Genomic DNA, 26,462 nt, shown 5'->3' with positions numbered 1-26,462 from the left:
TTTTTGTTTTTTTGGTCCTGTTTTAGTTTCTGCTGCTTTTAGTTTATTTTCACCCTTTTCAACTTAATATGTTTTCAACGTTAGTAAATCAATTGAAGGGCAGTCCAAGACAGGCTAATATTAATCAGGAATGAAAGGTGTACTAATGTTGCCAGAAATGAAAATCTTAAAAGATAGCTAAAAAAAAATAGCATGGATAAACATCTAGTAGGAAAAAAGTTGTTCTACCAATGAAAGAAAACAGCAAATGGTTGATGCCAATAAGATGGGAGATCCAAGACTGCTTAAATAAATTGTGGACAAAATAGGCAACCTGTGACTTTTTTGAAGTTGCTGAAATACAACTAATAGCAGTCCCAGGTAGCATGATCATTTTATGCAGGGAGTGATAAATCGACAACATCAGGAGGAATCTCTGAAAAACACATAAAGCTTAGAAAAAGGGAAAAGTTATCAGTTCATAATATTTTGTAGCCTTTTCATCTATCTCGTCCTGCTAATCAGATACCATTGATTCTCTGCTTTGTCTTTTGAAACCCTGATTTCCAACTGTATTATACCCATAACATTGTTATTTGTTACACAGGCATATATGCCATGCATTCTATCCAATTTTGACTGGGCAAGGCATCAAACCTATGTCAGATATATAGGTGTGCTTTGCCACTGCAAACCGCATCTTGTACAAATAGCGAGCATACTAAACATGTAAACATTTGGTGTCGCCTGAGAATATGTGGAAATGCTATTTATTTGGTTTACTTACAGGAAGGTTTAAAGCACTGTCCAAATACACGATGAGCATTCCGGTGGCAAGACCATTCCTACCCTACAAACAAACAATTGCACAAAAAAATAATATACACTTGTGAACCACTGCAAATATTTCAAGGCCCTCCTCCATCCCCTACTAACTGGAGGGTAATACAAGCATTGTATTCACACAATGGTGTGATATTACCCCAAACTTCACAGAGATGCAAATCCTGCCCAATCAATGCAACTGTATGTGTTATAGTGATGTTTTAAATACAGCTCTTGGAAGAAATTACACAAGATGACAGACACACTGGGCTATTCCCTATGTTCTGAATTCTTTCAGTTGTTTTTGCAGCATATATTTCTTCTCAAGTCCCAGAAAGTACTCACCTCACTAAGTTTCTCTTGATTGGTGACCAGAGAAAACCACTCAAGCTTTAAGTGGACATGCCCACTTTCTATCTTGCTCAAGGGAAACCACTTCACAAAAAGAAAGAAACCACATCAGTGCCAGAAATAAACATACATTGCATCTTTATTTTGACCTATTTTCAAGGACAAATTGAGGAACTCATTTATCTTGATATTTTATGGGACCTGCCTTGAGATGATATACAATGGTATAGTGCCATGATGGTGAACCTATGGCACATGTGCCAGAGGTGGCACACAGAGCCATCTCTCCAGGCACGCCAGCTGTCACCTGTTGCTCTTCCAGGTTCTGGCATGCACAAGCATGCTGACCAGCTGGTGTTTGCGTGTGGGGGAGGGCCAGAAACTGAAAGAGCAGCTCCCTGATGCGCATGTGCGGGCTGGGAAGTTGAGCTTCCAGTTTCTGGGACATGTATGCGCACCGGCCAGCTAGTCTTTGCGTGCCAGAAACCAGAAGACCAGGTGACCAGTGCACATGTGCACGCCAGAAACCGGAAGTACCAGTTTCCAGTGCTCCCATGCATGCATGCCGAGGAGCTGCTCTTCTGGTTTCGGGTGCTTCCCCAGGCCCATGCACACTCCCCATTTGGCACTCGGCACCAAAAAGATTCGCCAACATTGGTATTGGGTTTTCTGCCTAAGCAGTGGGTTGGACTAGAGGACCTCCAAGGTCCCTTCCAACTCTGTTATTCTATTCTATCTTAAAACCTGTTCCTTTTTAACTGTATTTGTTCAGCTGGAAAAGGGACAATGAGCCCTAATTTGAAAAACAGATGGCATTTAATTTTACAATAAATGATAGTACCCAAATAAATTATTTTTATGCTGCAGAAGGAAATGATAGTCCTCCACCCATTTTAGAAAGTCTTGTTCAAGTTTGACTCCTGGCAATGTTTTAGACACATCAATCTAATTTTTGGCAATTATATGAAAGGGGCTTGTTCCAACCTCCCACCTACCACACACACAATGTTTTCTCAGTTTTGCAGCTCATCCCAAAACCATGCAATGCTGTTTAGGTTATCCTGAAAACCAAGTCAGCTGCCATTAAGAATTGGGGATCTTGAGGGAAATGGGCGAGAAGGGGATGAAACACATTCATTAGATCCTGGTAAACAAAATAGGATACAGAAAGGCTCTTCCGGATTCAAAGGGATATAAGAGGGAGGAGCAATAAAGCACAATCAGGCCTGTAAGATTCAGTTCAGATAGTCCTTGATTTATGACCACAATTGAGCCTGGAATTACTGTTGTAAGCTGCACTGGCCATTAAGCAGATCATCACATGACTCTGTCCAATTTTATGTCATTTTCTGTGGTGGTGATGAATACAGCAGATTGTAAAGCAAATGCTGCGGTTGTAAAGTAAGCCCCACAGTCATTAAGCAAACTTAATGTCTGTAATGGGCATTCTTGCTGGAAACCAGAACTTCAAATGGTTGTTAAGCAACCAGTTGTGTCAAGAATTACCTGTATTGTATCCTGACTTAATCAAGAATAGTTCTAGAATTCATATGGAGTTTGTTTTTTGCTCAGATCTGCTCTGAAGAACTGATCACTGCTACCTATCTGGGTCGTCCATGTTCTACTCAAGAGCAAATTGCTCCTCCATTTAAATAGTCTCAAAATACTAAGTGTTCAACCGATCCATTTAATCTCTCAAGAATCAGAATAAGATCAATAATCATTGTACTACATGTGCACTGATTTACTTGATGGTGCAAAGATTCTTGTAACATTTGAACTGTATATTTGTACACATACATACATGTGGTGCCACAAATTCTCAGTATAATGAAATTTCCTTTTAAAACTAATGCTATCACAAAACTAATAATCTGTGATTTTACAAGACCCTGCAATCTCACAAGACATACAAACATTTCTAATTTTCCCTAACAGCAAGGAACATTTCTAATTTCCCTTAACATGCATGAAAAAAAAAACTGTCCTACTTAGCATTTACATTTGGTAAAACCTTATGTTTTTATAGCTGATAAGCCACTCATAAAATATGGCACACTTTTTAAAGAACTGCTGTGATACATGTTAAGCCAAAACCAAAACTTACCTCGTCAACAATTCTATCTTTCATCACATCTACAAGGTTTATAACCAAGCTGTGAAAAAATAAAAGAAGTCACACAAAAGAAATCCTATGGGAGAGCGATATTTGTTTTCATAATGAACAACTACCATATGCTGCTATGGAGACTTACAGCACCTTATACTGAACTGTGATTTTTTAAAAAAATTATAGTACCTCCTGGAGTTCCATAAAATATTCTGGCTTGCAGTCTGTCAGCAAATTTCAAAAAAATCTCATAGATTCTAATAACTGAATGCTCCCAAGGAAGTTATTTGATCTTGAGCCTAGTTCAACAGTAAAGATTATAAAAAATAAGCTCTCTGCAGACTAATAATAACTGACATTTTTTCTTCTTCAATTGATGCAATATGCCTAGGCTGAAAAACATAGAGTTCTCGGAGACTAGAGTGCTTTCTTCACTTACAAAACCTAGTAATGTTGTATATTCCTTTTTTGTTTTTATTTATACATTTTTCTTTAACATAGACAAATGCTTAATAAGAAGCGTATTGTCTGAGTCAATTTGCAAATACATAATAATAATAGTAATAACAATAACAATAACTACTACTACTACTACATTCTTTATTTGTATATTTGCTGTATATTTCTATTGGATATTCTATATTAGAATTCTTTGAAACCACAGCCATGAGTAATTCAAGTTGAGCAAGGCTCTGCTCAACTTGAATTTAGGATTTATATTTAATAAGAGAAGAGACTCTTCCATTGCAATGGAAAGAACCACTACAAATTCTATGACTGTAGGAGAAGAGGAGGCAGAGCCTAGGGGTGGAATTAAGAAAGAAATCAATTCTGATTCATTACATTCCCACAAGTGATCCAAGCCAGATTCCCCTTTAATTCTGTCAACTCTTATGTAGCACCAATTTAGTGGTGACTGTTAGTTGCCTAGATTTTTGTGTGTAGGTATGGACCATAAATCATCTTAATGGGAACCTAATGTGTGGTCCCTATACTTCATGCCTGGCAATGACTGGCTTAGTTGAAATCAGCATGTGTAAGTAGGGTGTATGGTGATAGATATGCATGTGCCATATTTACTAATAAAACAATCTGGAGTGATGTGCCAGTGACAAAACATCCAGAACTAACTCATAGTTTAGTGTTTTTTTCTAGAGCATAATGTCATGAGAAAGTAACATTTGGGCTAAACTTTAATATGCAATTTAATTTTTTAATTTTAAAACAAACAAAAACATACATAAAATATATATATATCATCAGTTACATATCTATTTAGCATGTCATTTGGTCACAAACATTTGTGCCACACCGCTTTCAATTGCATATAAAATCAGTAGTTATCAACCCACCATACGTTAATACATTGATTATCATTGTAAATCATATATTCAATTTACTCTTATAATTTCTTCCTTTTAAACATGTATTCTAAAAATTAAATTTATATATATGCTAACTATCTGTTACATCATTGTAAATCTATTAAGTAATAACATATCTTTATGGTATCATCTATCTTATTTTAATATTTCTTGCAGTATATAATTTTTTTAAAAAAACAATTCACCAACATATATTTGTATATCATTACTTTCAATTATATTGTAAAAGTATAATTCTTGAGACTGTACAACACACATTGGAGGAATAGATCTTTTTTATATCTAAAGTTGTTCTGCTTCTTTTAAAGGTCAGAAAATCAGAAGATGAGCTGGAACTAATTGACCCCCACATTGTTCTTCTTTAAGATGACTTTTTTTTTTGAAGCATGAGCATTCAAACATGCAATACTCTACCTGCATTCAAAAAAGTTATGCAAAAAACAGAAATGTTTCTGAATGCATAGAAATGACCAATACCTACATACAAACCAGGGACGTGCAGTCACTAGAGGCAGGGGAGGCGCGGCCTCACCAGTCTCCTCAGGAAAAAGAAAGAATTTTAAAGAATTTTTTAAAAATAATTAAAGCCAAGGTAGTTGCTACCAGATTCCAAGTCACAGTGGCTTGGAGTCTGCTTAGTGTTAACTATAGGAGGAGGCGAGAGAACTAGGGGGCCTCCTTTGCATAAGGAATTTTTCGCCTTTTAAAAGTTAAGCAAGGGTTAAAAAGCGAAAAATTTCGTATACAAAGGAGGCACTGATTCTCCCGCCTCCTGATCTGGGAGCAGCGAATCATGCCTTGCACTTGAGTGACTGCGCAATCTAGCAGCAGGAGCCTTGCTTGTAAAACGCGCCTGTGTGAGAAAGTTCGACTCTCCACTTTGCATCACGGGAGCTGCCAAGAGCAGAACAATCAGAAGACTTAGAGGTCTCTTATTTCCCCATTAACCTGCAATATCTTTAACTAGCTAACATTTAATATACATTTAAATTTGTACTGAAATATTTGTTTTACAAGTTTTTTTTATATATCAATATCTATTTTAGTTTAAATTAATATTTGCAGAGAATGATTCTCAAAGTATTCCTACAGCTACGGCTATGGAAAATGATAAGATGTTAGAATGTATTCCAAATAATTGTCTGGCAGGGCCCTTTGCATTGCGGGAGCCGCCAAGCGCCTTTGCTGCAGACCCGGGTCTTGGTGGCTCCCATGATGCAAAGTGCCCCACCGGGCACTTTGCATCGCGGGAACCGCCATGCGCCTTTGCTGCAGACCCGGGTCTTGGCGGCTCCCACGATGCAAAATGCCCCACTGGGCACTTTGCATCGTGGGAACTTCATTGGCCGCCGCTGCCACTTCCTCCTCTGCCGCCGCTTTCCCTTCTGCCCTGGCCGTGGCTTATGCCGCGTTCGGAGTGCTGCCCTTTCCAAAAGCTCCGCCGAAGCCCCAGCACTGTGTCCACTATAGAGCGGGACGCATCCTGCCTGTATGGCGGACACAGTGGCGGGGCTTCAGTGGGGCTTTTGGAAAGCCATGCCAGGGCTTTGCCTCACCAGCCATAAAGCTCATCGCACGTCACTGACAAAAACAAACACAAACATACCAATTTCATTGGTTCTAAGTTGCCACATGGCAGAAAAAGACATGGTATAACATTACACACATAAAAAGGAAATCTCTAATCCTTACCTGCCCAAAAAATCATCTTTATCTGGATCTTCATCATAAATATCAACTTCTAGATCTTGACCGGGAACTTCATGAACAACAAACTGAAATGAAGGAAAGAAAAATTAAGTAACAAAATAGAACACCTAGGAGTTATTTTTGAAAAATGTCACTATTTCAGGTAAATAGCAATAGCAATAGCAATAGCAGTTAGACTTATATACCGCTTCATAGGGCTTTCAGCCCTCTCTAAGCGGTTTACAGAGTCAGCATATTGCCCCCAACAATCCGGGTCCTCATTTTACCCACCTCGGAAGGATGGAAGGCTGAGTCAACCCTGAGCCGGTGAGATTAGAACAGCCGAACTGCTGAACTGTACTCAGCTGAAGTAGCCTGCAGTGCTGCATTTAACCACTGCGCCACCTCGGCTCTAAAATCTTTCAGTTCTTCTATGTAGGGCAGGGATGTCAAACTTGATTTAATTGAGGGTCACATCAGGGTTGTGTTTGACCTCGGAGGGAGGTGGAGCAGGGTGGGCATGGCCAGCTTGATGTAATTTCTGTCAGGGGCTCCTGGAGTGGTCTGAGTGCTCTGCTAGTGAAAAAAAACCCAGAGCTCCATTTTTGGCTGCCACAGCCTCCTGCAACTCTCTGCCGGTGAAAATGGAGCTCCGTTTTCACTGGCAGAGGGTTGCAGGAGGCTGTGGCAGCCAAAAACAGAGCTCGGGAGCACATTTTCACTGGCAGAAACACCACTGGCCAATCCTTTGCTGTTTCCAGAGTGGGCCCTGTGGGCTGTATCTGGCCCCCAGGGCCCCCTGGACCTTGAGTTTGACACCCTTGGTGTACGGCATTAAATTAAAAGTCTTCCAGTTCTTCTGAAGTTAGTTGCATTGTAACAGGAGCCTTGGTGGTGCAGTGGTTAGAGTGCAGTACTGCAAGCTACTTCTGCTGCCTGCCGGCTGCCTGCAATTTGGCAGTTCAAATTTCACCAGGCTGAAGATTGATTCAGCCTTCCATCCTTCTGAGGTGGGTAAAATGAGGTCCCAGATTGTTGAGGGCAATAGGCTGACTCTGTAAACCACTTAGAGAGGGCTGTAAAGCACTATGAAATGGTATATAAGTCTAAGTGGTATTGCTATTGCCATACACTTGCCACCTGAAGTGGTGGAAGAATAACGTTTCTCCTCATGTTCTTTATAATCAATTAAATTGAAGTGAGTATAATAGGAGCAATGTTTCTCTTTGAAACATAATTCAATTCATTACAAGAAAAAAAATTAAAGGAACCACTAATGCATAAACAGATTTCTTGGTGAAACAACAGCAACAATAAACTCTTTCAAATATTCTTTAATTTACTATACTGGTTTAATTGAAAAGCTTTTTTCAAGAGAACTTACTACAGTTATTCCAAAAGCTTCATAGAAAAAGCCTTTCAAATAGCCTTTCACTCACTTTCTTTAAAACACAACAGGACAAAGCAGACAATATTTAGAATGGGTTTTTTCCCCCTTTGTAAATTAGTTTTCTATTATTCCGGAAAACTGTCCTGTAAATTAGTTTGCAATTAACCCATTTCTGTTGTTGGCAACAAGACATATATTTTAATGACTTTTAAATACTTAGTAGTAAAACACCCTTAGACATGAAGCAAAATGGCTGACATTCAGGAATTCTGGGAGTTGCAATCAGAATATCTGAAAAGTATTTGATTGTCTATTCCTGCTGAAATACTGTTCGCTCAACCACTTGATTATATTCTTTATTCAAACTATTTACAGAAACAAAAAATCTTCTTTTAGAACACATTTAGTTTCAAATGTATATTAAGTCTGTATTCCTATATTCACTTAGCAAGAAAAAAAAAGCTTCCCCTATATTCTATGGGGCTTATATAGAATTGTTGCATATATATTAAAAACTCCAGACACAACCACCCAGTTGTTTCAGCTGATCTAGCATGTTAGTCAACTTCCACAATAATTTGTCTTTTTCCTTCCCCTTTTCTCCCTTGCACTCTTTAAGATATGTACCATCCAGTGGTGGGATTCAAATAATTTAACAACTGGTTCTCTGCCCTAATGACCAGCTGGGTAGGCATGGCTCGGTCATGTGACTGTGTGGGCATGGCGAACTCAATGTCACTCAGGTCGATGGGCGCTTCACCTTAATTGTTACAATGTCATAAGGGTTAACCAGAGAGGCAGTTTCTGTAAGCAGGGCAATAAAGATGAGGCTAGAAACAACACCAGAATGTTTCTTCCTGCCTTCCATACAGGATTAGCTCTGTAAAGTGGAAAAAACCACAAAAAGAGATTTCTTCCAACAACCGGTTCTCCGAACTGCTTATAAAGTTAACAACCGGTTCTCCCAAATAGGTGCGGGCTGGCTGAATCCCACCACTGGTACCATCTCAAATCTGCTACATAAGATTCTGGAGGTGTTATCTATAGTAAATAATTCCCAGCATTTTGTTTCTAAATAGGCAAGGAGAAGTATCACCTCAAATCTTTCATTCCAGATGGGATTCAGGTCTCTTTGTACTGTTTTGCTCCGGAGTTGCACCAGGCCGACTCGAAGGAGAGCATAAGGGTCTGACTTGCCCCTGATTGCTCCAAGAAAGTTGTCTTTTTGGACAAGATTTTCAGCTTCCAAAAGACACACTCTTAGGACTCCCTTGAAAAAATACAATTGTTAAATATTATATAGGATGTTCATCCCAGAGAATCTGTTTCATATATACCAGGGACATGCAGTCAGGGGAGGCAGGGGAGGCAGGGCCTCACCAGTGTCATGATGAAAAGAAAAAAAAATTAAAAGGAAAAAGGCAGAGGTAGTTGCTGCCAGAGTCACAGTGGATGACTCTGCTTAGTGCTTAACTGCAGGAGGAGGCGAGAGAACCACGTGCCTCCTTTAGACTATCTTTATGATCACTTGAGCAAAGTTAAGCAAGAGTTAAAAGGCGAAAAATTTCTTATGCAAAGGAGGCTTGTGGTTCTCTCGTCTCCTCCTGCAGAGGGCACTTTTTTAAGAGGCTTTTTTTAAACAGTTAAGCAGAGTCATCCACATGGTGACTCTAGCAGCAACTAGCCCAGCCTGACCAGCAGCTCTTGCCTTTTTCTTTTTACATTTTTTACCTTTTCATCGTGGCGGACAAGAGGAGAGTTGAAATCCTGTCTGTGACACAGCTGGAAAAGGTACATGGGTCAGTGGGAGGGGGGGAGGAGGGGGGAGGAATTAAAAATTATTGTAATTTGTAAGTAATTGTAATTTGTATTATTATAAATAATTTGTGTGTGTGTGTGTGTGTGTGTGTGTGTGTATGTGTGTGTGTTTTACCCGCCTTTTTTATTTTTTAAAGCCATGCCGCAGTGCCTCACCATAGAGCGAAACACATCCCACTGTATGGCCACGGCGCGGCGGCATGCACTTTAAAGTGCCGGCATGCCTTTCTGCCATAGAGCGAAACACATCCTGCTGTATGGCCGTGGCGCAGTGGCATGCACTTTAAAGTGCCAGCATGTTTCGCTCTATGGCGGAAATGCACGGCGGCACTTTAAAGCTGCGGCCATACAGTGGGACGTGTTTCGCTCTATGGCAGAAAGGCACACAGGCACTTTAAAGTGCATGCTGCCGCGCTGCGGCCATACAGTGGGAAGTATGGCCACGGCATGGCAGCATGCGCTTTAAAGTGCCTGCGCATCTTTCTGCCATAGAGTGAAACACGTCCCCCTGTATGGCTGCGATGCAGCGGTGTGCACTTTTAAAGTGCCGGTACGCCTTTCTGCCTTAGAGCAAAACACGTCCTGCTGTATGGCTGCGGCGCAGCGGCATGCACTTTAAAGTGCCGGTGCATGCCGGAACTTTAAAGTGCATGCCGCCGTGCCGGCCATACAGCGGGATGTGTCGGGGCTTCAGGGGCGGGTCATGCTGGCAGACATAGGGCGGCTTTTGCCCGCTTGCCTCACTGGCCATGAACCTCACCGCACGTCACTGGTATATACTATTATCAACATAACATTAAGGAAAATGGGGAATGTCTCTAACCAACAACCCACAGAAACAACTTTAATGAGATTTGCCAGTAGAACATTTAAATTTATTAGAAGAACCTATGTTGTTATTTTGCATTTTGCTTTTATTATGAGTCTTTCATCAATCTCTGATCTTCCTTTGTGCCCTTTATTGTGATGGATAAAGAAAGAAGCCAATTAGTTTGCTTTTGATGATTCTCTGCTGAATTGGACTGGGAAAGGGGAGCACAAAATGCCTCTTTTTTTTTTGCAATCTTTTTGAAATCAAAAAATCATTTAGCAAAATAAACTTACACTAACTGTAAGTTTGCTATGTATTTACTGAGCTTCATTCATTCTGAGCTGATTCCCACCAGGCCTTTTTTTGTCTGCAATGTTGCCTCTAAGCTGTGCGCCTGCACGGCCACGCACATAACAAGAAAACATCGCATAGAAGTTTCAAACTGCAGCGCATTATTTCTTTAAACGTGACTGAAAATATCTCCCTCCTTCCCTTCTCTCTCTGCACCGAACTCTCTCTTCCATCTGGTAATTGGTGAAATCAAGGAAGACTCTGCCCGGATACCGATGACGTGGCAGAAGGGAGAATTCCCATTGGTGCTATGGGGCTTCGTTGGTTCCTGGGTAAATGTGATTCGCTGGTTGCAGCCTGCGTTTCTCTGCACATTGGTGTTTTCTCAGGCATTGCATCATCTGAAGCCCCATTCTGGACTGGGCAGTCTTTTGTGATCCCTTCGCTTTGGGGAGAGAGGGAAGCAGCATGGAATTGGACTTCCTGAGCCAAAAGGGTCCACGGGATTTTGAGACTTGATTTTTGAGCAGTACTAATCCTTTCCACTCTTTCCTTTCCCTTTCTGTCCTTCTATCTTCCATTCCTTTTCTTTTTCCTTTCCTTCCTCTTTTCTTTTCATTTTCCTTTACTTCTTTTCCATTTCCTTTCCTTTCTCTTTTCCCTTCCTTTCCTTTTTCCTTTCCTTTCTCTTTTCCTTTCCTTATTTCCTTTTCCCTTCTTTTTTCTTTTCCCTTCTCTTTCCCTCCCTTCTTCATCCTTTCCTTTCTTCTTTCCCATTTCCTTTCCTTTTTCCTTTCCTTCTTTTCCATTTCCTTTCCTTTTTCCTTTCCTTTTCTTCTTTCCCATTTCCTTTCCTTTCCCTCCCCCTTCCCTTTCTTCCTTCCTTCCTTCCTTCCTGGGGGTCTGAGGGAGAGGGAGGAGACCCTTTATCTCCTTACCCCCCTCCCCAACATCTAGTCTGATGGCAATTATGGCTAAAAATAAATCATGCTCAGGCATGAAAATGTGTCACTCAAACACTAGACTTTTCCGCACACACTGAAAAAAAATTAGAGGGTCAAAATTGCTCAAAATTTCTCTCCAAATCAGGGTGGTTTCTAAAAAAAATATTCAAAAGGAAGCTTTTCCAATCTTTTTTAGATTATGTGATATTCTGGATAAAGAAAGGGATCAAAAAGAGAGGAGAAGGCAAACCAACTGTTAGTTAAGACAAGTAGACAAATCTTTGCCCTATAACTTTCTCTCCGCTGTGCTGATTCAAATACAAGCATGGAACAAGTTTGCAATCTCCCCTTCAAGTGTTACTACATGGCAGGTGTGTTGAAGAACAGACAAGTAGGGATAAGCCTCATTCTTTCTATGTTTTTCTATATTTTGAGCCAGGCAGCTCACTAAGAAGTCTTCAATGCCAACTCTGACCCCAGACTTACACATGGAATAGGAAACCGCAACTGAGCCACATCCATGTTCTTTTTCAATGGGATTGTGACTCTATTTGGCAACACCAGCCGGGAAGCAATGAGATCTTGAATTAGTGAGTCCGACAATACACTGAAATAATAAAGGAGACATTTAATTCAAAATAAAATGGAAGAATCATACGTGTGTCATACTGCTCTACTGAGCTTGTGATTCTTGCATTATCTGTAGACTCCATCTTAGCAGACTGCCAAGGTCTGTTGCTCGTCAAAGAGATATGGGGTGCAGGGTAGGGGGAGTAGAAGGGATGCTGGCTCAGGTTTTGTTTTCAGCCTGAGAGTTTAGGATGCTTTGTTACAAACAGATAAGTCGTTTAAGACATAACATCTTGACTGCTGAAGAAAACATAGAAAACAAGGTTATCTACTGATGTGCAGATATGCCTTTATGCCTCGTTTATTATGCCTTCAAAATGCACTTGACTCTGGCAAGTGCCTGAAGAAGTTTCTGCTGTTTTCTTGGCAAGATTTTCAGAAGTGGTTTGTGCTTGTCTTCTTTCTAAGAGGGAGAGGGACTGGACCAATCACTCAGCTGGCTTTGTGCCGAATGAAGGCGGGAGTAGAATTCAGTCTTTCAGATTTAACCACTATACCAGCACTTCTCAACCTTGGCAACTTGAAGAAGTATGGATTTCAAGTCCCAGATGTTCCATTGCCAGCTCACTTTGTGGGTACCAAATCTATATCTACTTTCATCTCCTGTTAAATTCTGTTATTTCAACAGCTTTTACTTTTCTTATCAGTAAGTGTAAAACAAGAAAACTCCTAATGCCAATAAATCTACAGGTAATTATTTTTTGGAAGCAAAAACTCTTCTTACGAGGTAAGAACAATATGTTTTCTTCATTAAAATAACCAAATCAAAATCAATAAAAAGAAACATAAACATTCAAGGACATCCTTATTGTCAGGTAGCCTAAAAAGAAATGTTGACATTGTCAAAACCTCAGCAAAATAATTCTCCTTGTGGACGTGACAATTTCTTTTGGTTAGTGTTGACATTACTTTTGTGGTGACACAAGGTGTGGTAAAGTAGCAAAGCAAACCAAAAACTCCCATTAGAAACCAAGTAGCACAAATGGTCCCAACATTTCTAACTAGAATTACAAAGAAAAACTAAGAACCTTTAAGAATTTTACTTGCAGGTTCATTGTGTGGTCAGTTCTTATGCCCTTACTTTCTAGAATGTCTATGAAGGACGTAGGTTCTGTTTGGCTCTGTGCTCACCCACAATAAGTCATCCCTGTTGTAGAATTGCCATAAAACATCTCTTTTGTTTGATCTCCATTTTGAGATTTTATTTAGTTGATATTATTGTTTATAAATAATTCAAGGTAGTGAACATTCTTAATAGTCCTTTATCCCTCTGACAACAACAATCCTGCGAGGTGGGTTGGACTGGGTTGGAGTGGCTGGCCCAAAGTCATCCAGCTGGCTTTTCATATCTAAGGCAGGACTAGAACTCACAGTTTCCTGCTTCCTAGAACAGCAAACAAACCACTAAACCAAACTGGGTATTTAACATTTAGATTGTTCCTAGCTCATTTGGAGAGAGGCTACTTACCTAATGCCTGGAGCATCCAACAGGTTTGTTAGCCCCGCCCAATTGATTTCCAAGTGCTGCAATAATAATTAACCCAACAGCAAAAATGCAAGGTTAATAACTGAAAATAGAGCTGGTTTAAAACATAGGATCATGGAAATCTACTTTATATCAAATTAGACACATGGTTCATCAAAATCCTATTGGAGACACCAGAAAATGAACATGCAGTCTTTTTCTTGATGCATATAGCATACTATTGAAAAATTCAAGGATATTGAGTACAATAAAATCACTATAATTATAACAATAAGATTATTCAAACATTTGACAACAAATAAAGCATCCATCATTCATCTGATATATTTATGGTATTTTAATTCAGCACTGTGTCACCGTTCTGAGTGAATTCAGATTGTCAACCAAATAAGCCTTGAGGAATTATTTGGTCATTTCTATTACCCATCCATTATAAAAGGCATTTTGGCTACCGCTACAAGTTCATGAGCAAGAAAACTAACCACCTAGCAAGGCAGCCTGAGGGCAGGAACATGCATAAATGTTTTGTGTTCAATGGAGATGAATAAGCATCATCAAGACCTTGGTTCATTTCCTTCACTGGAGCCTGTCACACTTCTCATGCCTTTGCAATGAAGGGCTGAGACAATCGGTATGTGTCAACATTCTAAATGTTCTTAACACATGTTTGTCAGATGTATATAGTTGGCCAGAACTCACATAGCTAATTTCAGGAATAACAGTGCACTCTGAGTGCTGAATTATCATAGCAATGCATGGACCTTCTCTCCTGCTTCCTCTATGACAACCAGAGGTTCAGAGACTTCTTCCATGAATGAATCTGCCTGTTCAACAAAACATCTCTTTCAATGCTGTAGCCTTCTGCATTTTAACTCTGATTTTTGTTTTTCCTTGTAAGGAAAATTGGTAATTTGTTCCTAACTCTGTGTTCAAACTACGTTTGATTCATGTGTTTATAAGGTTTTATTATTGGTAAACCACCCAAAATCACTTAAATAAGTTGGGTGATGTAGAAATTGAATCAATAAATACAAATAAATAAATACAGTATATAGGTGAAGATGGTGTCTGAACATACAAGACAGTGAACATTATTTTTAGTGCAATGAAGGCAAAGGGGAGGCTGAATAATCTTACACCAAAGCAACCTTTTGAACTAATACTATATTTTTTTCCCCTAGGATACAAAATAATTGAAAAGTCAGAGTAAGCACCATATAAAAGCTGTGATCTTATGCATATTTATATGATAAAAGAGTGCTTCAGATGTTGCCTTCCTCTTATCATCCTGTACTTTGGGTACACAAGTTGTATGCTAATTAAAATAGACTGCCAATAGATTTACAGATTAGTGGGCTTCTGTGAATCTTCCCCCCTCCCCCCCAAACTGTTCAAGTACTTAAGACCAATTTTCTTTCCATACCACAGTTTTAATTTACAATTGTATGACAGTTTGCTGGGACAGTGCACTGATCATTTGGGAGGGAGGAGGAAGGAATAAAGGAAGGCACAAAAATTGAATTGTTTCACTACTGAACTTTGTTTAAGGATCCCTCAAAGGTCCTTCAGCTTTGAAGACATAGTCCAAGGACTTGGGGGAGACACTAACATTTAGGAGTAGAAGTTTTGTAAGATGGAATGAAATTCACTCATTAGATAGATTGGTCTATAGTCTACACTATTTGCACCAACATGGAGAAAAACAAAATCTCCTTTAATAAAAGCAAGAAAACTGGAGTAGAAGTTGCTTTCTCAATAGGTTAGGGATGGACTTAGGCAGTGGTAATGCAGTGCAGCTCACCTGAAATGACTCAACTTCACCCTGAGGCAACCTGACAGCACACATGTTTTTTTGGAAATGGTTTCAGATATGTGAAACTCATGCTGAAGAAACATGTGGTTGACTTAATGTTCATTAATTTAGATGAAACTTGAAAACCCATTTGGTTCTTGAAAGTTAACCTGAATAGAAATCTTTACTAGCACTATTAAAGGTTGGATTAATTACTTTTAAATGGTTTCATTTTCCTTTTATAAGAGCACTAGGTTACTAGGTTGTATTAATACAGATGGATTCGGAAACAGAATTAGTTAAAGATTGTATGATAAAGTGGGCTCAAAATATTGAAGAAGCAATAATGTTGGATACATGGGAAAGAATATGGGTAACAAATGTGAAATTCACACAAGCTCAAAACCTGAGAGAAAATTTTTATAAGATGTTCTATAGATCCTAAAAAGTTGGCTTCTATGTATCCGAATGTACAGCCTAAATGTTGGAGGTGTGGTTCTCTCGATGCTACATATTATCATATATGGTGGACCTGCCAAAAGCTTAAGGCATTCTGGATAAAAATATGGTGGATTATGCAAAATATCTTTAAAAGAAAGATAAAGTTTACTCCTCAGTTATTCTTACTAGATATATGTACTGACTTTACAGTGGTAGAGACTAACTTGATTCTGCACCTAATAACGGCAGCAAGACTGTTGGTAGCGCAATACTGGAAGAAGGAAGACCTGCCTACAACTCAAGAATGGACATTGAAAGTTACAAACTTAGCCGAGATGGCTAAAATATCGGCATATCTTAAAGATCACTCAAATGAAAGATATAAACGAGACTGGAAAAAATGGATTGACCATATACAAAATAAATACGGGACCAAGAAATTCCAGTTAGCCTATGCTTAAGATCAGAAATGATTTAAATTGTTTAAAGTTAGCTCAGCAAGAAGAAGCTAAGATCAATGTAGAGATGTCATTAATTTCTTTATTTCTTTTTTCTCAATAGATTTTAGACTGTGTTTGTTAAAAATCCATACCGTGTACGGGTTCTGGGAAGTCGGGGGGGGGGGAAGAAGGAGGGGGGTTGGGGGGGGGGAGGGTGGAGGGAGGGGTATACATTAGGCTAGACAAGAATTTGGTGGTAAATTAGAACTATTTTGACACACAAAAAATTGTACTCCGATGTCTTACTGATTGAGGAATGATGAAATGTTTGTTTTAAAAGAAATAAAACTGTTATAAGAGCACTAGGTTACATAAAATTCTAAATTGTTTTTTTATTGCCGATTTTATTTCTTAATGTTTTTATGCTTTTATTTTTTATCAATGAGCTATCATGGAGGGTACTTCCTTGAAGAGCTACAGTGAAATATTTGTAGTTAAATTAAGTGAACTTATTAAATATTACTATCTCTGAATAATAGTATGTTGGCATATTTTAAAGCCATCTTCCTCTTTGGTTTGGTTTGCATTCTTTGTTTAAAATGATGTTTGGGAAGAAGAAATAATCTTCCACATTTTAGAAGCACATTCTCAATTTTATTATAAAACCCACTGACCAATGTCTAAATTAGTAATCCTAATGTGGAAGGACACTATTTCTAAATTGGCAAAACATGAGGAATGCTAACTTGTTAATTTGACTTACAAATTAAAAGTCTGTTCATAAAAATTTTTAGTTGAAAAATGTGCTATCAGATTCCTGGTTAAACACAGCTGTCTTCCTCCTAGTTATATAATGGTGTATCAGAATTGACTTACGGGTTTCTGCAGAAAAAACATGGTTACAGCTCCAAAAAAGGGTATATCTGTCAGAAGTGGCTCCAGAATTACTCGTAACGTTCCATACAACTGCAAAAAATAAATTTTAATTTTTTTAAAAATGAAGGAAATAATATTGATTTTGTTTTCCGGGAAGGAAAAAAAATTAGGAAATATCTAAAAATGTTTCATAAAATTGTTCTGTACCTACCTGTAGTCCTTTCACTCCTACTTTAATCTTGGAGAGCTCCATGTGAATTTCACAATCCCCTATATAACTGAGAAGGTGTTACAATTAGCAGGGTATTAATTACGAAAAAAAACAAAGTAAAAGACAAAATGATCAGTCTTTTCTTAATATTTTAAAGGAATTTCTTATATTGAATAGAATAAGATGAAGAACAAAACTCTGATTAAAAAGATATAAGAGTATCTGTGAATATATTTTTAGACCAGAGATATTTTACTATAATAACATCACATTTGTTTCAAGAAACAGACAACTTATTATAGTACTTTACTTTCTTATGCTGCTAATATTTTTCTGCTACATATAAATACCATAACATTTATTTATTTATATATTTAGGCATCTCAAGCAATATATTTGCCAGATTAAGCCTATTTCTTTATCACTATATAACTTTCAGGAAATCTGGTAGATTTAATCAGTGTGTGTATGTATGTATGTATTTGTATATACAGTACATATACATGCATGCACAAATATATACACACATACACCAAGAATTATGGTGAAAAAAAATCCCCTCTTTGGTTGCCTTTTTACTAAACAATAAGACGCCATCCATTATTTTTACTTTTTCCTCCCACAAAAGTCCATTAAGGAAAAAGCGATGGAATAACTGCACAGAATCTACTAATTGTAATAATCAGAAAGCACCCTAGATGTTCAAAGAAAGGTGATGACCCATTCAGATTAAAGTATTACTCTGAAATAAGATTAACATTGCTTAATAATAGGGCTCCAATGAAATTCTTCAAATTATAGCTCCTATTCCTGCTACTTAGCCTCTCAATAAATTTTGCAGAGAATTTGTAACTGGAATAACAGTTCACACATAAAATATTTAAGAAGGGTCACTCACTGGTTAAACAAAGTTTCAAATCTTTAAACTGTTTTAACATTAAGTAGGAATGCACATGAGTTTATATTGATTACTTCAACTGATTGCAGACAAATAAGATTTATAAGTAAGTGTTGACCAATAAGATTGTTGCTGCTTGAAGGCAACAAAACTAATTTACTTGGACAGCAAGGTAGGTGGCATAATCAATCAATCAATCAATCAATCAATCAATCAATCACGAGTATGTTTTTCTTACAAATTCCATGTTGCAAAAGCCCCAACTGTAGTAAGCTTTCACACACAACAGTTCTTTTGTGGAAATACAAGATAACTATCAAGGGTGAACTTTTAAATTTGTGTTATAGGACCATTTGGGAATAAAAAAAACAAATTATAATAAATATAACATTGTCTTATAGTCAATCCCGTAAATTTCTTTTGGATTTTAAATTTTCTAATGGAACAGACTGTCCAATTGAATGATTCAAAATAGTTTGGCCAATAATGTGGCTCAAACAAGCAGTTTTCTACCTCCAATTCTTTGCCTGTTCCCTTGAAAATTTTTAATCTAACTACTGAGGTATTTACGATCAAATCAAATTTTATTTTCAGTCTTTGCTAATAACACATGGTCATGTCAGAATGAAATATGGAAAGCATTTGCAAAATAGAAGCTAGGTCAAGTTTAGTTGACCTCATATGTCACAAAAACTTAGAACTGTTTATGCATTTCCTGTGTAATCCTTGTCAAAAGGTTTGACAGAGATGACACGTTCTGCTGTCAAACTGTTTTGCATTAATCTGATGATAGCATGCTTATTCAACTCTTGTAGCCTTCTAGTGTGTAAAAAGCTCTACTTAAGACCATATTGTTGTCTAAGGCAGTAAGAGGTAATAATTTCTTTTAGCACACCATCCAAAGTGTATTTGCAATAAAATTTATTTTGGTGATCAGTGTGTCCATTAGCAAAATCTAATTTTGTTTTCTCTTTTGACTGAAACTATATGATTATTTAAAAAAATGTTTTTCTAACCAAAGAAAGCAGATGCAAATGAACACAATAATTGTTGAGTTCTTGGTGCTCTCTGGACTTGGTTGTTTGCTTGGAGACATTACTCAACTATGGTAAGTAATATCATCAGTGCTAGTGAGTGTCGGATTTGTTCTATGTTTATGTAAAGTAGGTTGACCTGCCAGTTTTGATGGGGATATGGTTTTCTCCTTGGTAGTTCCTTGATTAAGGTAATATTTACTGTTTAAGTGTTTGTCTGGTGTTAATCCCAGAGTTTTGACCACACAATTTTCAACTATCTTTTCCTATATGTAGAATGAGGCAGAAAGCCAGCATCTCCTGCCTTACTTTCAAAATTTGTAAGTCAAAAGACCCCAAATAGGGGAATACATGGAGGATGGAAATTGTCAGGAATTTCTATCGATATTATCAAGTCTGCCCATAGGAGACAAGGTAACTAACATAGGTGGTTCTGGGAGTTGAAGTCCATATATCTGGAATAACCCAGATTGCTTTGCTAGCTCAAAAATACCTTCCCCCAAGTTTATGTCTACAATGGTCTCACTGGACCAAACGTTTTGCCAATGCTGAGCAGAAGTAGCTCAAATTATGATGCAGTTTATCCATTATATCAGGTGAAGTTTCTTTAAGCATGGTTATAAAAGGATGTAAATTGGCAGGTTTATACAACATGCTAAACTAAACCATGCAAACTGCATTTATGTTTGCTGAGCAATGTCGTGCTGTCTGACAATCTGAAAACCGAAGTCCATACACTTAGAAACATCCAGCTTGGGGAAGGCTATGTGCCTCATTTCATTTCAAAATGTGGCAAGTCATGGATTTTTACAAGGAAGACTTTCCCCTCTTACACTTTTTAATGACTTCTGGACAGGGCCGGATTTAGATGAAAAGAGGCCCTAAGCTATTCCACTTATGAGGCCCTTTCACCTCCTATTTTTAAGTTTGTAAATTACATGAGAGACAATAAAATACATCATTACTGTGATATATATCAATATATATCAATATATATAGCTGGCCTCCCGACGGAGGGCGGCTCTGCTCTGCGGCAAAGGCAGCGAGGCCAGCCGCCTCTCCTGCTGCGCTCAGCTGCTCGGCTCGGCCCCCTCGCCCTCACCTGCCTGGCCGTTGGTGGGCTCCGCTTCGATGGGGCATCTACTGGGAGCGGCCGCGCCTCTCGCCCGACGGCCAGTGCCAGGAACATGGGCGGGCTCCCAAACTGCCACAGCACTGGAACGATCTTAACCAATACATTTTTATGTTTGTTTATTAGTCATATGCGTAGAATTTCTCCTTATTTTCGGTTCAATGTTTTAGTGTTCACTGTTTTTAGAATAGTGTAATTTTAATTTTGCTAACAATTTGAATGTAGGCCCCTCTTGATCTTGAGGCCCTAGGCTGAAGCCTAGTTAGCCTATAGGAAAATCTGGCCCTGTTCTGGACCTCTGCATTTCAGTCCTGCTTTGATGGCTTGAATTGAGCAGACTTGCTTAATTAGCAGTGGCAGGAAAAGATGAGTCAAATAAAACTATTCAATGGAGTGGGAAGGAGCATGGTACAAACTCCCCTAAGGAGAGAATGGTTTTGCATAACATGCTACTTACATTGATCACAAGCCAATTCCTGTATTTAGATTTACTTTGATTTCTACTTTTTAAATAACTTCCTGTGTTACAGCACAAGAGACATACTACTAATATCATGATGATGCAGTCATACATGGCAGGCTGCTGGGCACATGCCTGAGATACTTCAGTGGCATGTAAGTGGCATTGATGCCTCGGTGAGATGAAACTTGGTTACCACATAATTTGATATAATGTATGCAATAAGCTAGGGGTGTCAAACTGGATACCTCCTGATGCACCCTGCTGGTCAAAACACGACCTTGTTTTCATAGGGTGACCAGACGTCCTGCTTTTGGCGGGACAGTCATGATTTTTCAAAATTTGTCCTGTGTCCCGTGGCATGCTTAAAAAGTCCCGATTTTCCAAAAGAAATAAAAGACGCCAAATCATCAATTTTAAAAAGGACGCCATTAAAAAAAAGTTTTTATTTCTCTGAAGTGTCGTTCCCGATGTGGCCTTTAGAGGGCAGTGGTTTCCCTCCCTTCGCTCAGCTCGCTCGCAGCACCTGACGAGGGGCGAGGCTCCCTCCCCTCCTGCGTGTGCGAACCTGACATGTGACATTTTTGCGCCATCTAGCGGCCTCGGGGGGGGGGGCTTTCTGGTGGCGGCAGTGCGGCGAGGAGGAGGCTCTTCCAAACACAATCATATCTCCCTTCCTTTCGATCTGGTTGCTTTTCTCTGGTCTCCTTTTGGTGAGGGGGGTGCGGTGGGAGTGGGGGAGATCATCTGTCATTTTCCTTCTTTAAAAAAAAAGGGGGGGAACCCAGGATTTATTGCAAATAAAGAAATCCACCCCAAATGGATTGGGAGGCGGGATGGGGGGAAAGTGGGAATTAGGGGAAAGGAGGATTTTTCTCCCGTGCCTTGGATTTTATTTATTTATTTATTTATTTATTTATTTATTTATTTATTTATTTATTTAAAAGCTGCTTTTCTTGTATTTCCTTTGCTCATTTGTTTGGTTGAGGGGGAGATGAGTGGAGAAAAAAAAAGAAAGATAGATCTGGGAGCTTGAATTGGTGCGTCTGGATTGGGGCTGCGGGATGGGGAGGGCAGTGTCTATGTGTATAATTTGGAAGAGGCAGGGGGGATGGAGGAGATTTCCTTCTCTCTGCTGCTCTTCTCTTGTCTCCTTCTGTCGGATGGGGTTGGGAGTGGGTGGGTGAGGGCGTACGATCCCTTCTTATTTTTTTAATCTATCCCTTTCCTACCTTGTGATCTCCAATCCCCCTTCCCTCCCCTATCCCCCTTCCTCTTCCTTCCCCATGCCACCCTGGGATCCAGTTAGGAGAACCTGTGTGGCTAAATTAAATCTCAGGTCCCTCTTTTTTAAAGAGGAGGGGGGGCGATGGCCATGAAACCGAGGAATAATACGAATAATCTAAAGGACAAGGAGGTTAACCTGTTCCAGCCGATGCCTGTTGGCGGGGGTGGAAAGGAGAGAGAAGGGGGGGCATTTGCTGAGGCTGGGATCCCTACAGCGGATTCCCTTCCCATCGCCAATGTTAAAAACACCGGTCTGGGAAAGCTTTAGCAGCTGCGGACTTCGGATCAGGCTGGGCTGGATTGGTCTTATTTTGGCTGGGTTGGGGGAAAAAGAAACAGCGAATTGATCCTCATATGAAATGAAGTTAATTCGCCGATCAGGCTCCGGATCTCAACACACAGCCAAAATTGGGTTTTTCTATATTCCCTCCCTCCTTCCCTGGGATGGGGTGGAAGTTGCAGCTGTTGTGGGTGGCAGCTGTCCTGGGGCTGGGATTGGTGGTGTGTTTGCTCGGCAGGAAGCCTGGCACGGTGGGACTGGGTAGCCTAGGTAGGGAGAGGCAAAAGGGAAACTGGGTTTAAAGAGGGGGGTTAATATTGGGGTTGACTCAACCTCCAGCCCCTGCAGGATCGGTCAAAGCCCAGCTGGGGAGATTCCCCTCCCTCCCCCATGCCCCCTCCCCAGGTTCCCCCATTCCTCCTGAGATCTTGTAATTGCTGTAACCGAGCACTTAACAGCTGCAAATAAAAGACCCTGCTAGCAATTCCCCTTTTGTTGCTGGTAAAAATCGTACACACACAGACACAGACACAGACACAGACACAGACACAGACACAGACACACACATTTTGACTGCTCTTTTTGTGTATCCAGTGTGAAGTGAGCAGGAATGAAGGCTGGGACAGACACACACAAACACACAGATCCGCCGTGCTTTTGAGGAGCCACAAGGCTGCGGGAGCCAGTAGGAAGGTGGCGGAGGGGGTGGGAGCAGGAAAAAAAAGGCCCCATGCTCCTCAAAAGCACTGCGGAGGAGGAGGAGGAGGCGGCGGCAGGGGTAACGCTTCATGGTTTTACAGTCCTCCTTTTTTTTTTTTACAGCTCAGGTGCTCCGAGCCCTTCCCCCCCCCGGTCAATGATGTCCCGCTTTACCCATCTTAAAATCTGGTCACTTTATGTTTTCGGCCTCCACGGCCTCTTGCAGCACTCTCCCATTTTTGGCTGGCAGAGTCCTGCAAGAGGCTGGGGAGCTGAAAACGGGCCATGGGGGCTGGTTCTTTGATATTTCCCGGTAGGCCAGATTTAAGCACCCTACAGGTCAGATCTGGCCCACAGGCCTTGAGTTTGACACCCCTGCAATAGACTAAGGTTTAAAAATATTTTTTAGGCCAAAAATTTGAAGGACCATCTTTTCTCGGTTATATCTACCTGACCCACAAAAGCAGGGAGGGAAGGAATGTGGCACATCCCCTTTCTTAAGGTGGGACCATCTGGTGGGACCCAGTAGAAGGGCCTTCTCTATGGTGGCTCCCCTGTTTGGTACATCATTCCTGTGGAGATTAGATTGGCCCTCACTTCGACATTCTTTCACAAGGCCCTGAAGACCTAGTTTTGCAAAAAGGCCTGGGAAACACAGTGTGATGGAACCCATCAAGTGTTGCCAAGGGTTATTGTTTTTGTTTGTTTGTATATTAGGTTTTTATTTTTGTAAGCCAGCCAGAATCACTGGGAGTGAGTGGGCGGCCATACAAATGGTCTTAAATATTTAAATAAAATTTTCCTCGGCCTTTGATTGGCTGGCTAAAAGTAGCCATTAGCCAAAGAGTGAGTAAAAAGGAGAAGAAGGGATATTAAATAATATTTAATTAAGTTTAATATCTTCAATAAAAGTTAACACTTAATCCAAGAAAGGAGAATTAAAGAATTCTGAGTAACAGCAACTATAAGAAAGTAGATAAATATTATAATACAAGATTTCTAGCTAGTTTTCTACTTTCAAATCAGACATCTAATTTATATCATGGCAGCAAAACTTCCCACTTTTTCAATTCTTTTCCAAAGATCAGATATCTGTTATTTGTATGCAAAAAACAATTTGTTAACTGTTAGTATTACACTCTCTATATTTAATAATTTCCCCTTTCCCATTAAAAATCACAATTTGGTGGCAACTTCTGTCAAGCCTGCAGAAACCACACCCAAAATCTTGAAGAAGTGCAGCCCAATACAATAGAAATTATTTTCCCTGTAACACCTCTTCTAGGAAAGGTTCTATAAAACAAAACAAATATGCATATTTCATAAGACTGCATGAAAGTAAATTCCACTGAACAGACAGCTATGTGCTGAATGTCATCAAAGTTGATCCTCCATCTTCAAGCAGTGAGAATTAGATCACATTACCAATGCAGAGAACAAGGAAATACATCGTGTGGTCATATAATAACTCCTGGATCACCAAATATAATGCAACTCGATGAGTTAAGAGTACCGCAAATATGTAGGCATCTTTCACAAATATTTGAACAAGGCAATATTCAGAGATTACGCAAACCAAATAGAAAGTCAATTATAAGTAGCAACACACTCATATACTATTTATATATACTCTAGGTAGCTATAAATATTGCACTTGCCTGTCTAATAATCTAAACTACTTAAGATAAGCAAGCATTGTAATGTGATAAACTAAATAAAGGAGAAACAAGCGCCTATAATGCTGCTCTAAGAGGATGTTGATCATTTGTCATATCGCCCCCATATTCTCAAATTTGCAACATGCACCTTGTTATCTCCCTGACAGTCTAAAAGGAACTAAAGCAGCAATGAGTCAAGGAAGCAATGTGTACAATGTATAAGGAGGTTGCTTGAAGATTTGAATAGCTCCGCCTCTTTTCCTCAGAACTGGAGGAAGAACTCAGCACCTACTCCCAATCAACATACAAGGATGTGTCCCTCGGGATACCTAACTGGCTGAGCTGGTTTTGAATCCTTCCCCCATCCTCTGTGACTCATGCAGGATTGTGGATTCCTGTCAAACAAGACAGGCCTATTTGCAATGGAAAACTACCTCTTCACTCAAACTCTTAAATGGGAAAACACCCATATCACCTTTTCATAAAAGGAGGCAGAAGAGAAATACTGAAGCTATCCAGTGCTAATCCAGCTTTCTCCTACAACCAAATATATTACTCTCCTGAAGTATTTCAACAATGCATGTTGGAAAGAGGAGGTTCAGGCAATACTTAGCTAAACATGGCTTCATTGAGTTCTTTTTTTATATATATATTCCGGGTACCCAAGGACATAAACATACAATATAAGAGATTCTTACCTGTGCAAAGTTCAATACAAATAGGATTGGCCGTTATTATATTATTACTAATTACTAATAATTACATTCTTAACAGTGGTGGGATTCAAAAATTTTTACTACTCATTCTGTGGGTGTGGCTTGGTGGGCGTGGCAGAGGAAGGATACTGCAAAATTCCCATTCCTTCCCGATAAGCTGGGATTCGGGAAGTAGAGAATAAATGGAGGTGGGGCCAGTCACAGGTGGTATTTACTGGTTCTCTGAACTAATCAAAATTCCCACTGATGGGAATGATGATACAACTATGCTGTGAAATAAACTAACAATGATACAATGAAAAATGAATATATCTATGAATTGAATATTTTAGAATCTTTTGCTTTAAAAAGGATAAGGATAATAATGATTTTATGTATATTTAATAGAGGACTGGTGATATAATGTACAATGTTAAGAACGTATTATAATGATATCCTGTTGCTGATAAATAATCTTAATAAGGGAATAATTGAAAATTGGTATATATATGTAGTGACTATTTAGGACGTTTTGTTGAAAAATGAAAGAATAAGACCTCTGTTTGAAAGTATGAAGTACAAGGATAATAACGAACATAAGTATACTTTCTGGGAAAAAATAATACTAATGGTAACTGAATATATATTGTAGAATGAAAGTGAGGTATTTAGTTATACTAGATGAAAGTCTGAGATGGTAAATATTATTTGAGAATATGGATGTTAAAATACCTGTAACCAAATGACATGCTGTATGTGATGATGGTTTTTTTTCTTTTTGTGTTTTCCCCCCCTCTTTTTGGGTGTTTTTTATTATTACTGTTGTGTGTATTAAATATATATATATAAC

At 39.2% G+C, this 26,462-nt stretch overlaps 1 protein-coding gene across 1 annotated transcript in view; it reads right to left on the bottom strand.

Annotated features, from left to right (window-relative positions):
• ESYT3 (extended synaptotagmin 3) overlaps positions 1 to 26,462 on the bottom strand; it is a 59,901-nt gene that overhangs the window by 20,859 nt on the left and 12,580 nt on the right. Inside the window, exons 5-13 of the mRNA XM_032210183.1 lie at positions 17,470 to 17,536; positions 17,259 to 17,348; positions 13,692 to 13,747; positions 12,080 to 12,200; positions 8,826 to 8,999; positions 6,343 to 6,425; positions 3,263 to 3,311; positions 1,150 to 1,239; positions 767 to 829 (exon numbers count right to left, since the gene is read on the bottom strand). Coding sequence (XP_032066074.1) covers positions 767 to 829; positions 1,150 to 1,239; positions 3,263 to 3,311; positions 6,343 to 6,425; positions 8,826 to 8,999; positions 12,080 to 12,200; positions 13,692 to 13,747; positions 17,259 to 17,348; positions 17,470 to 17,536 — 793 coding nt within the window. The remainder of the gene's footprint in view (positions 1 to 766; positions 830 to 1,149; positions 1,240 to 3,262; positions 3,312 to 6,342; positions 6,426 to 8,825; positions 9,000 to 12,079; positions 12,201 to 13,691; positions 13,748 to 17,258; positions 17,349 to 17,469; positions 17,537 to 26,462) is intronic.

This window comes from Thamnophis elegans, chromosome 1, assembly GCF_009769535.1.
Source record: "Thamnophis elegans isolate rThaEle1 chromosome 1, rThaEle1.pri, whole genome shotgun sequence".
Lineage (NCBI taxonomy): Eukaryota > Metazoa > Chordata > Lepidosauria > Squamata > Colubridae > Thamnophis > Thamnophis elegans.
The sequence above is the reverse complement of the archived record's forward strand: the minus strand, read 5'-3'. Positions and strand labels throughout refer to the sequence as shown.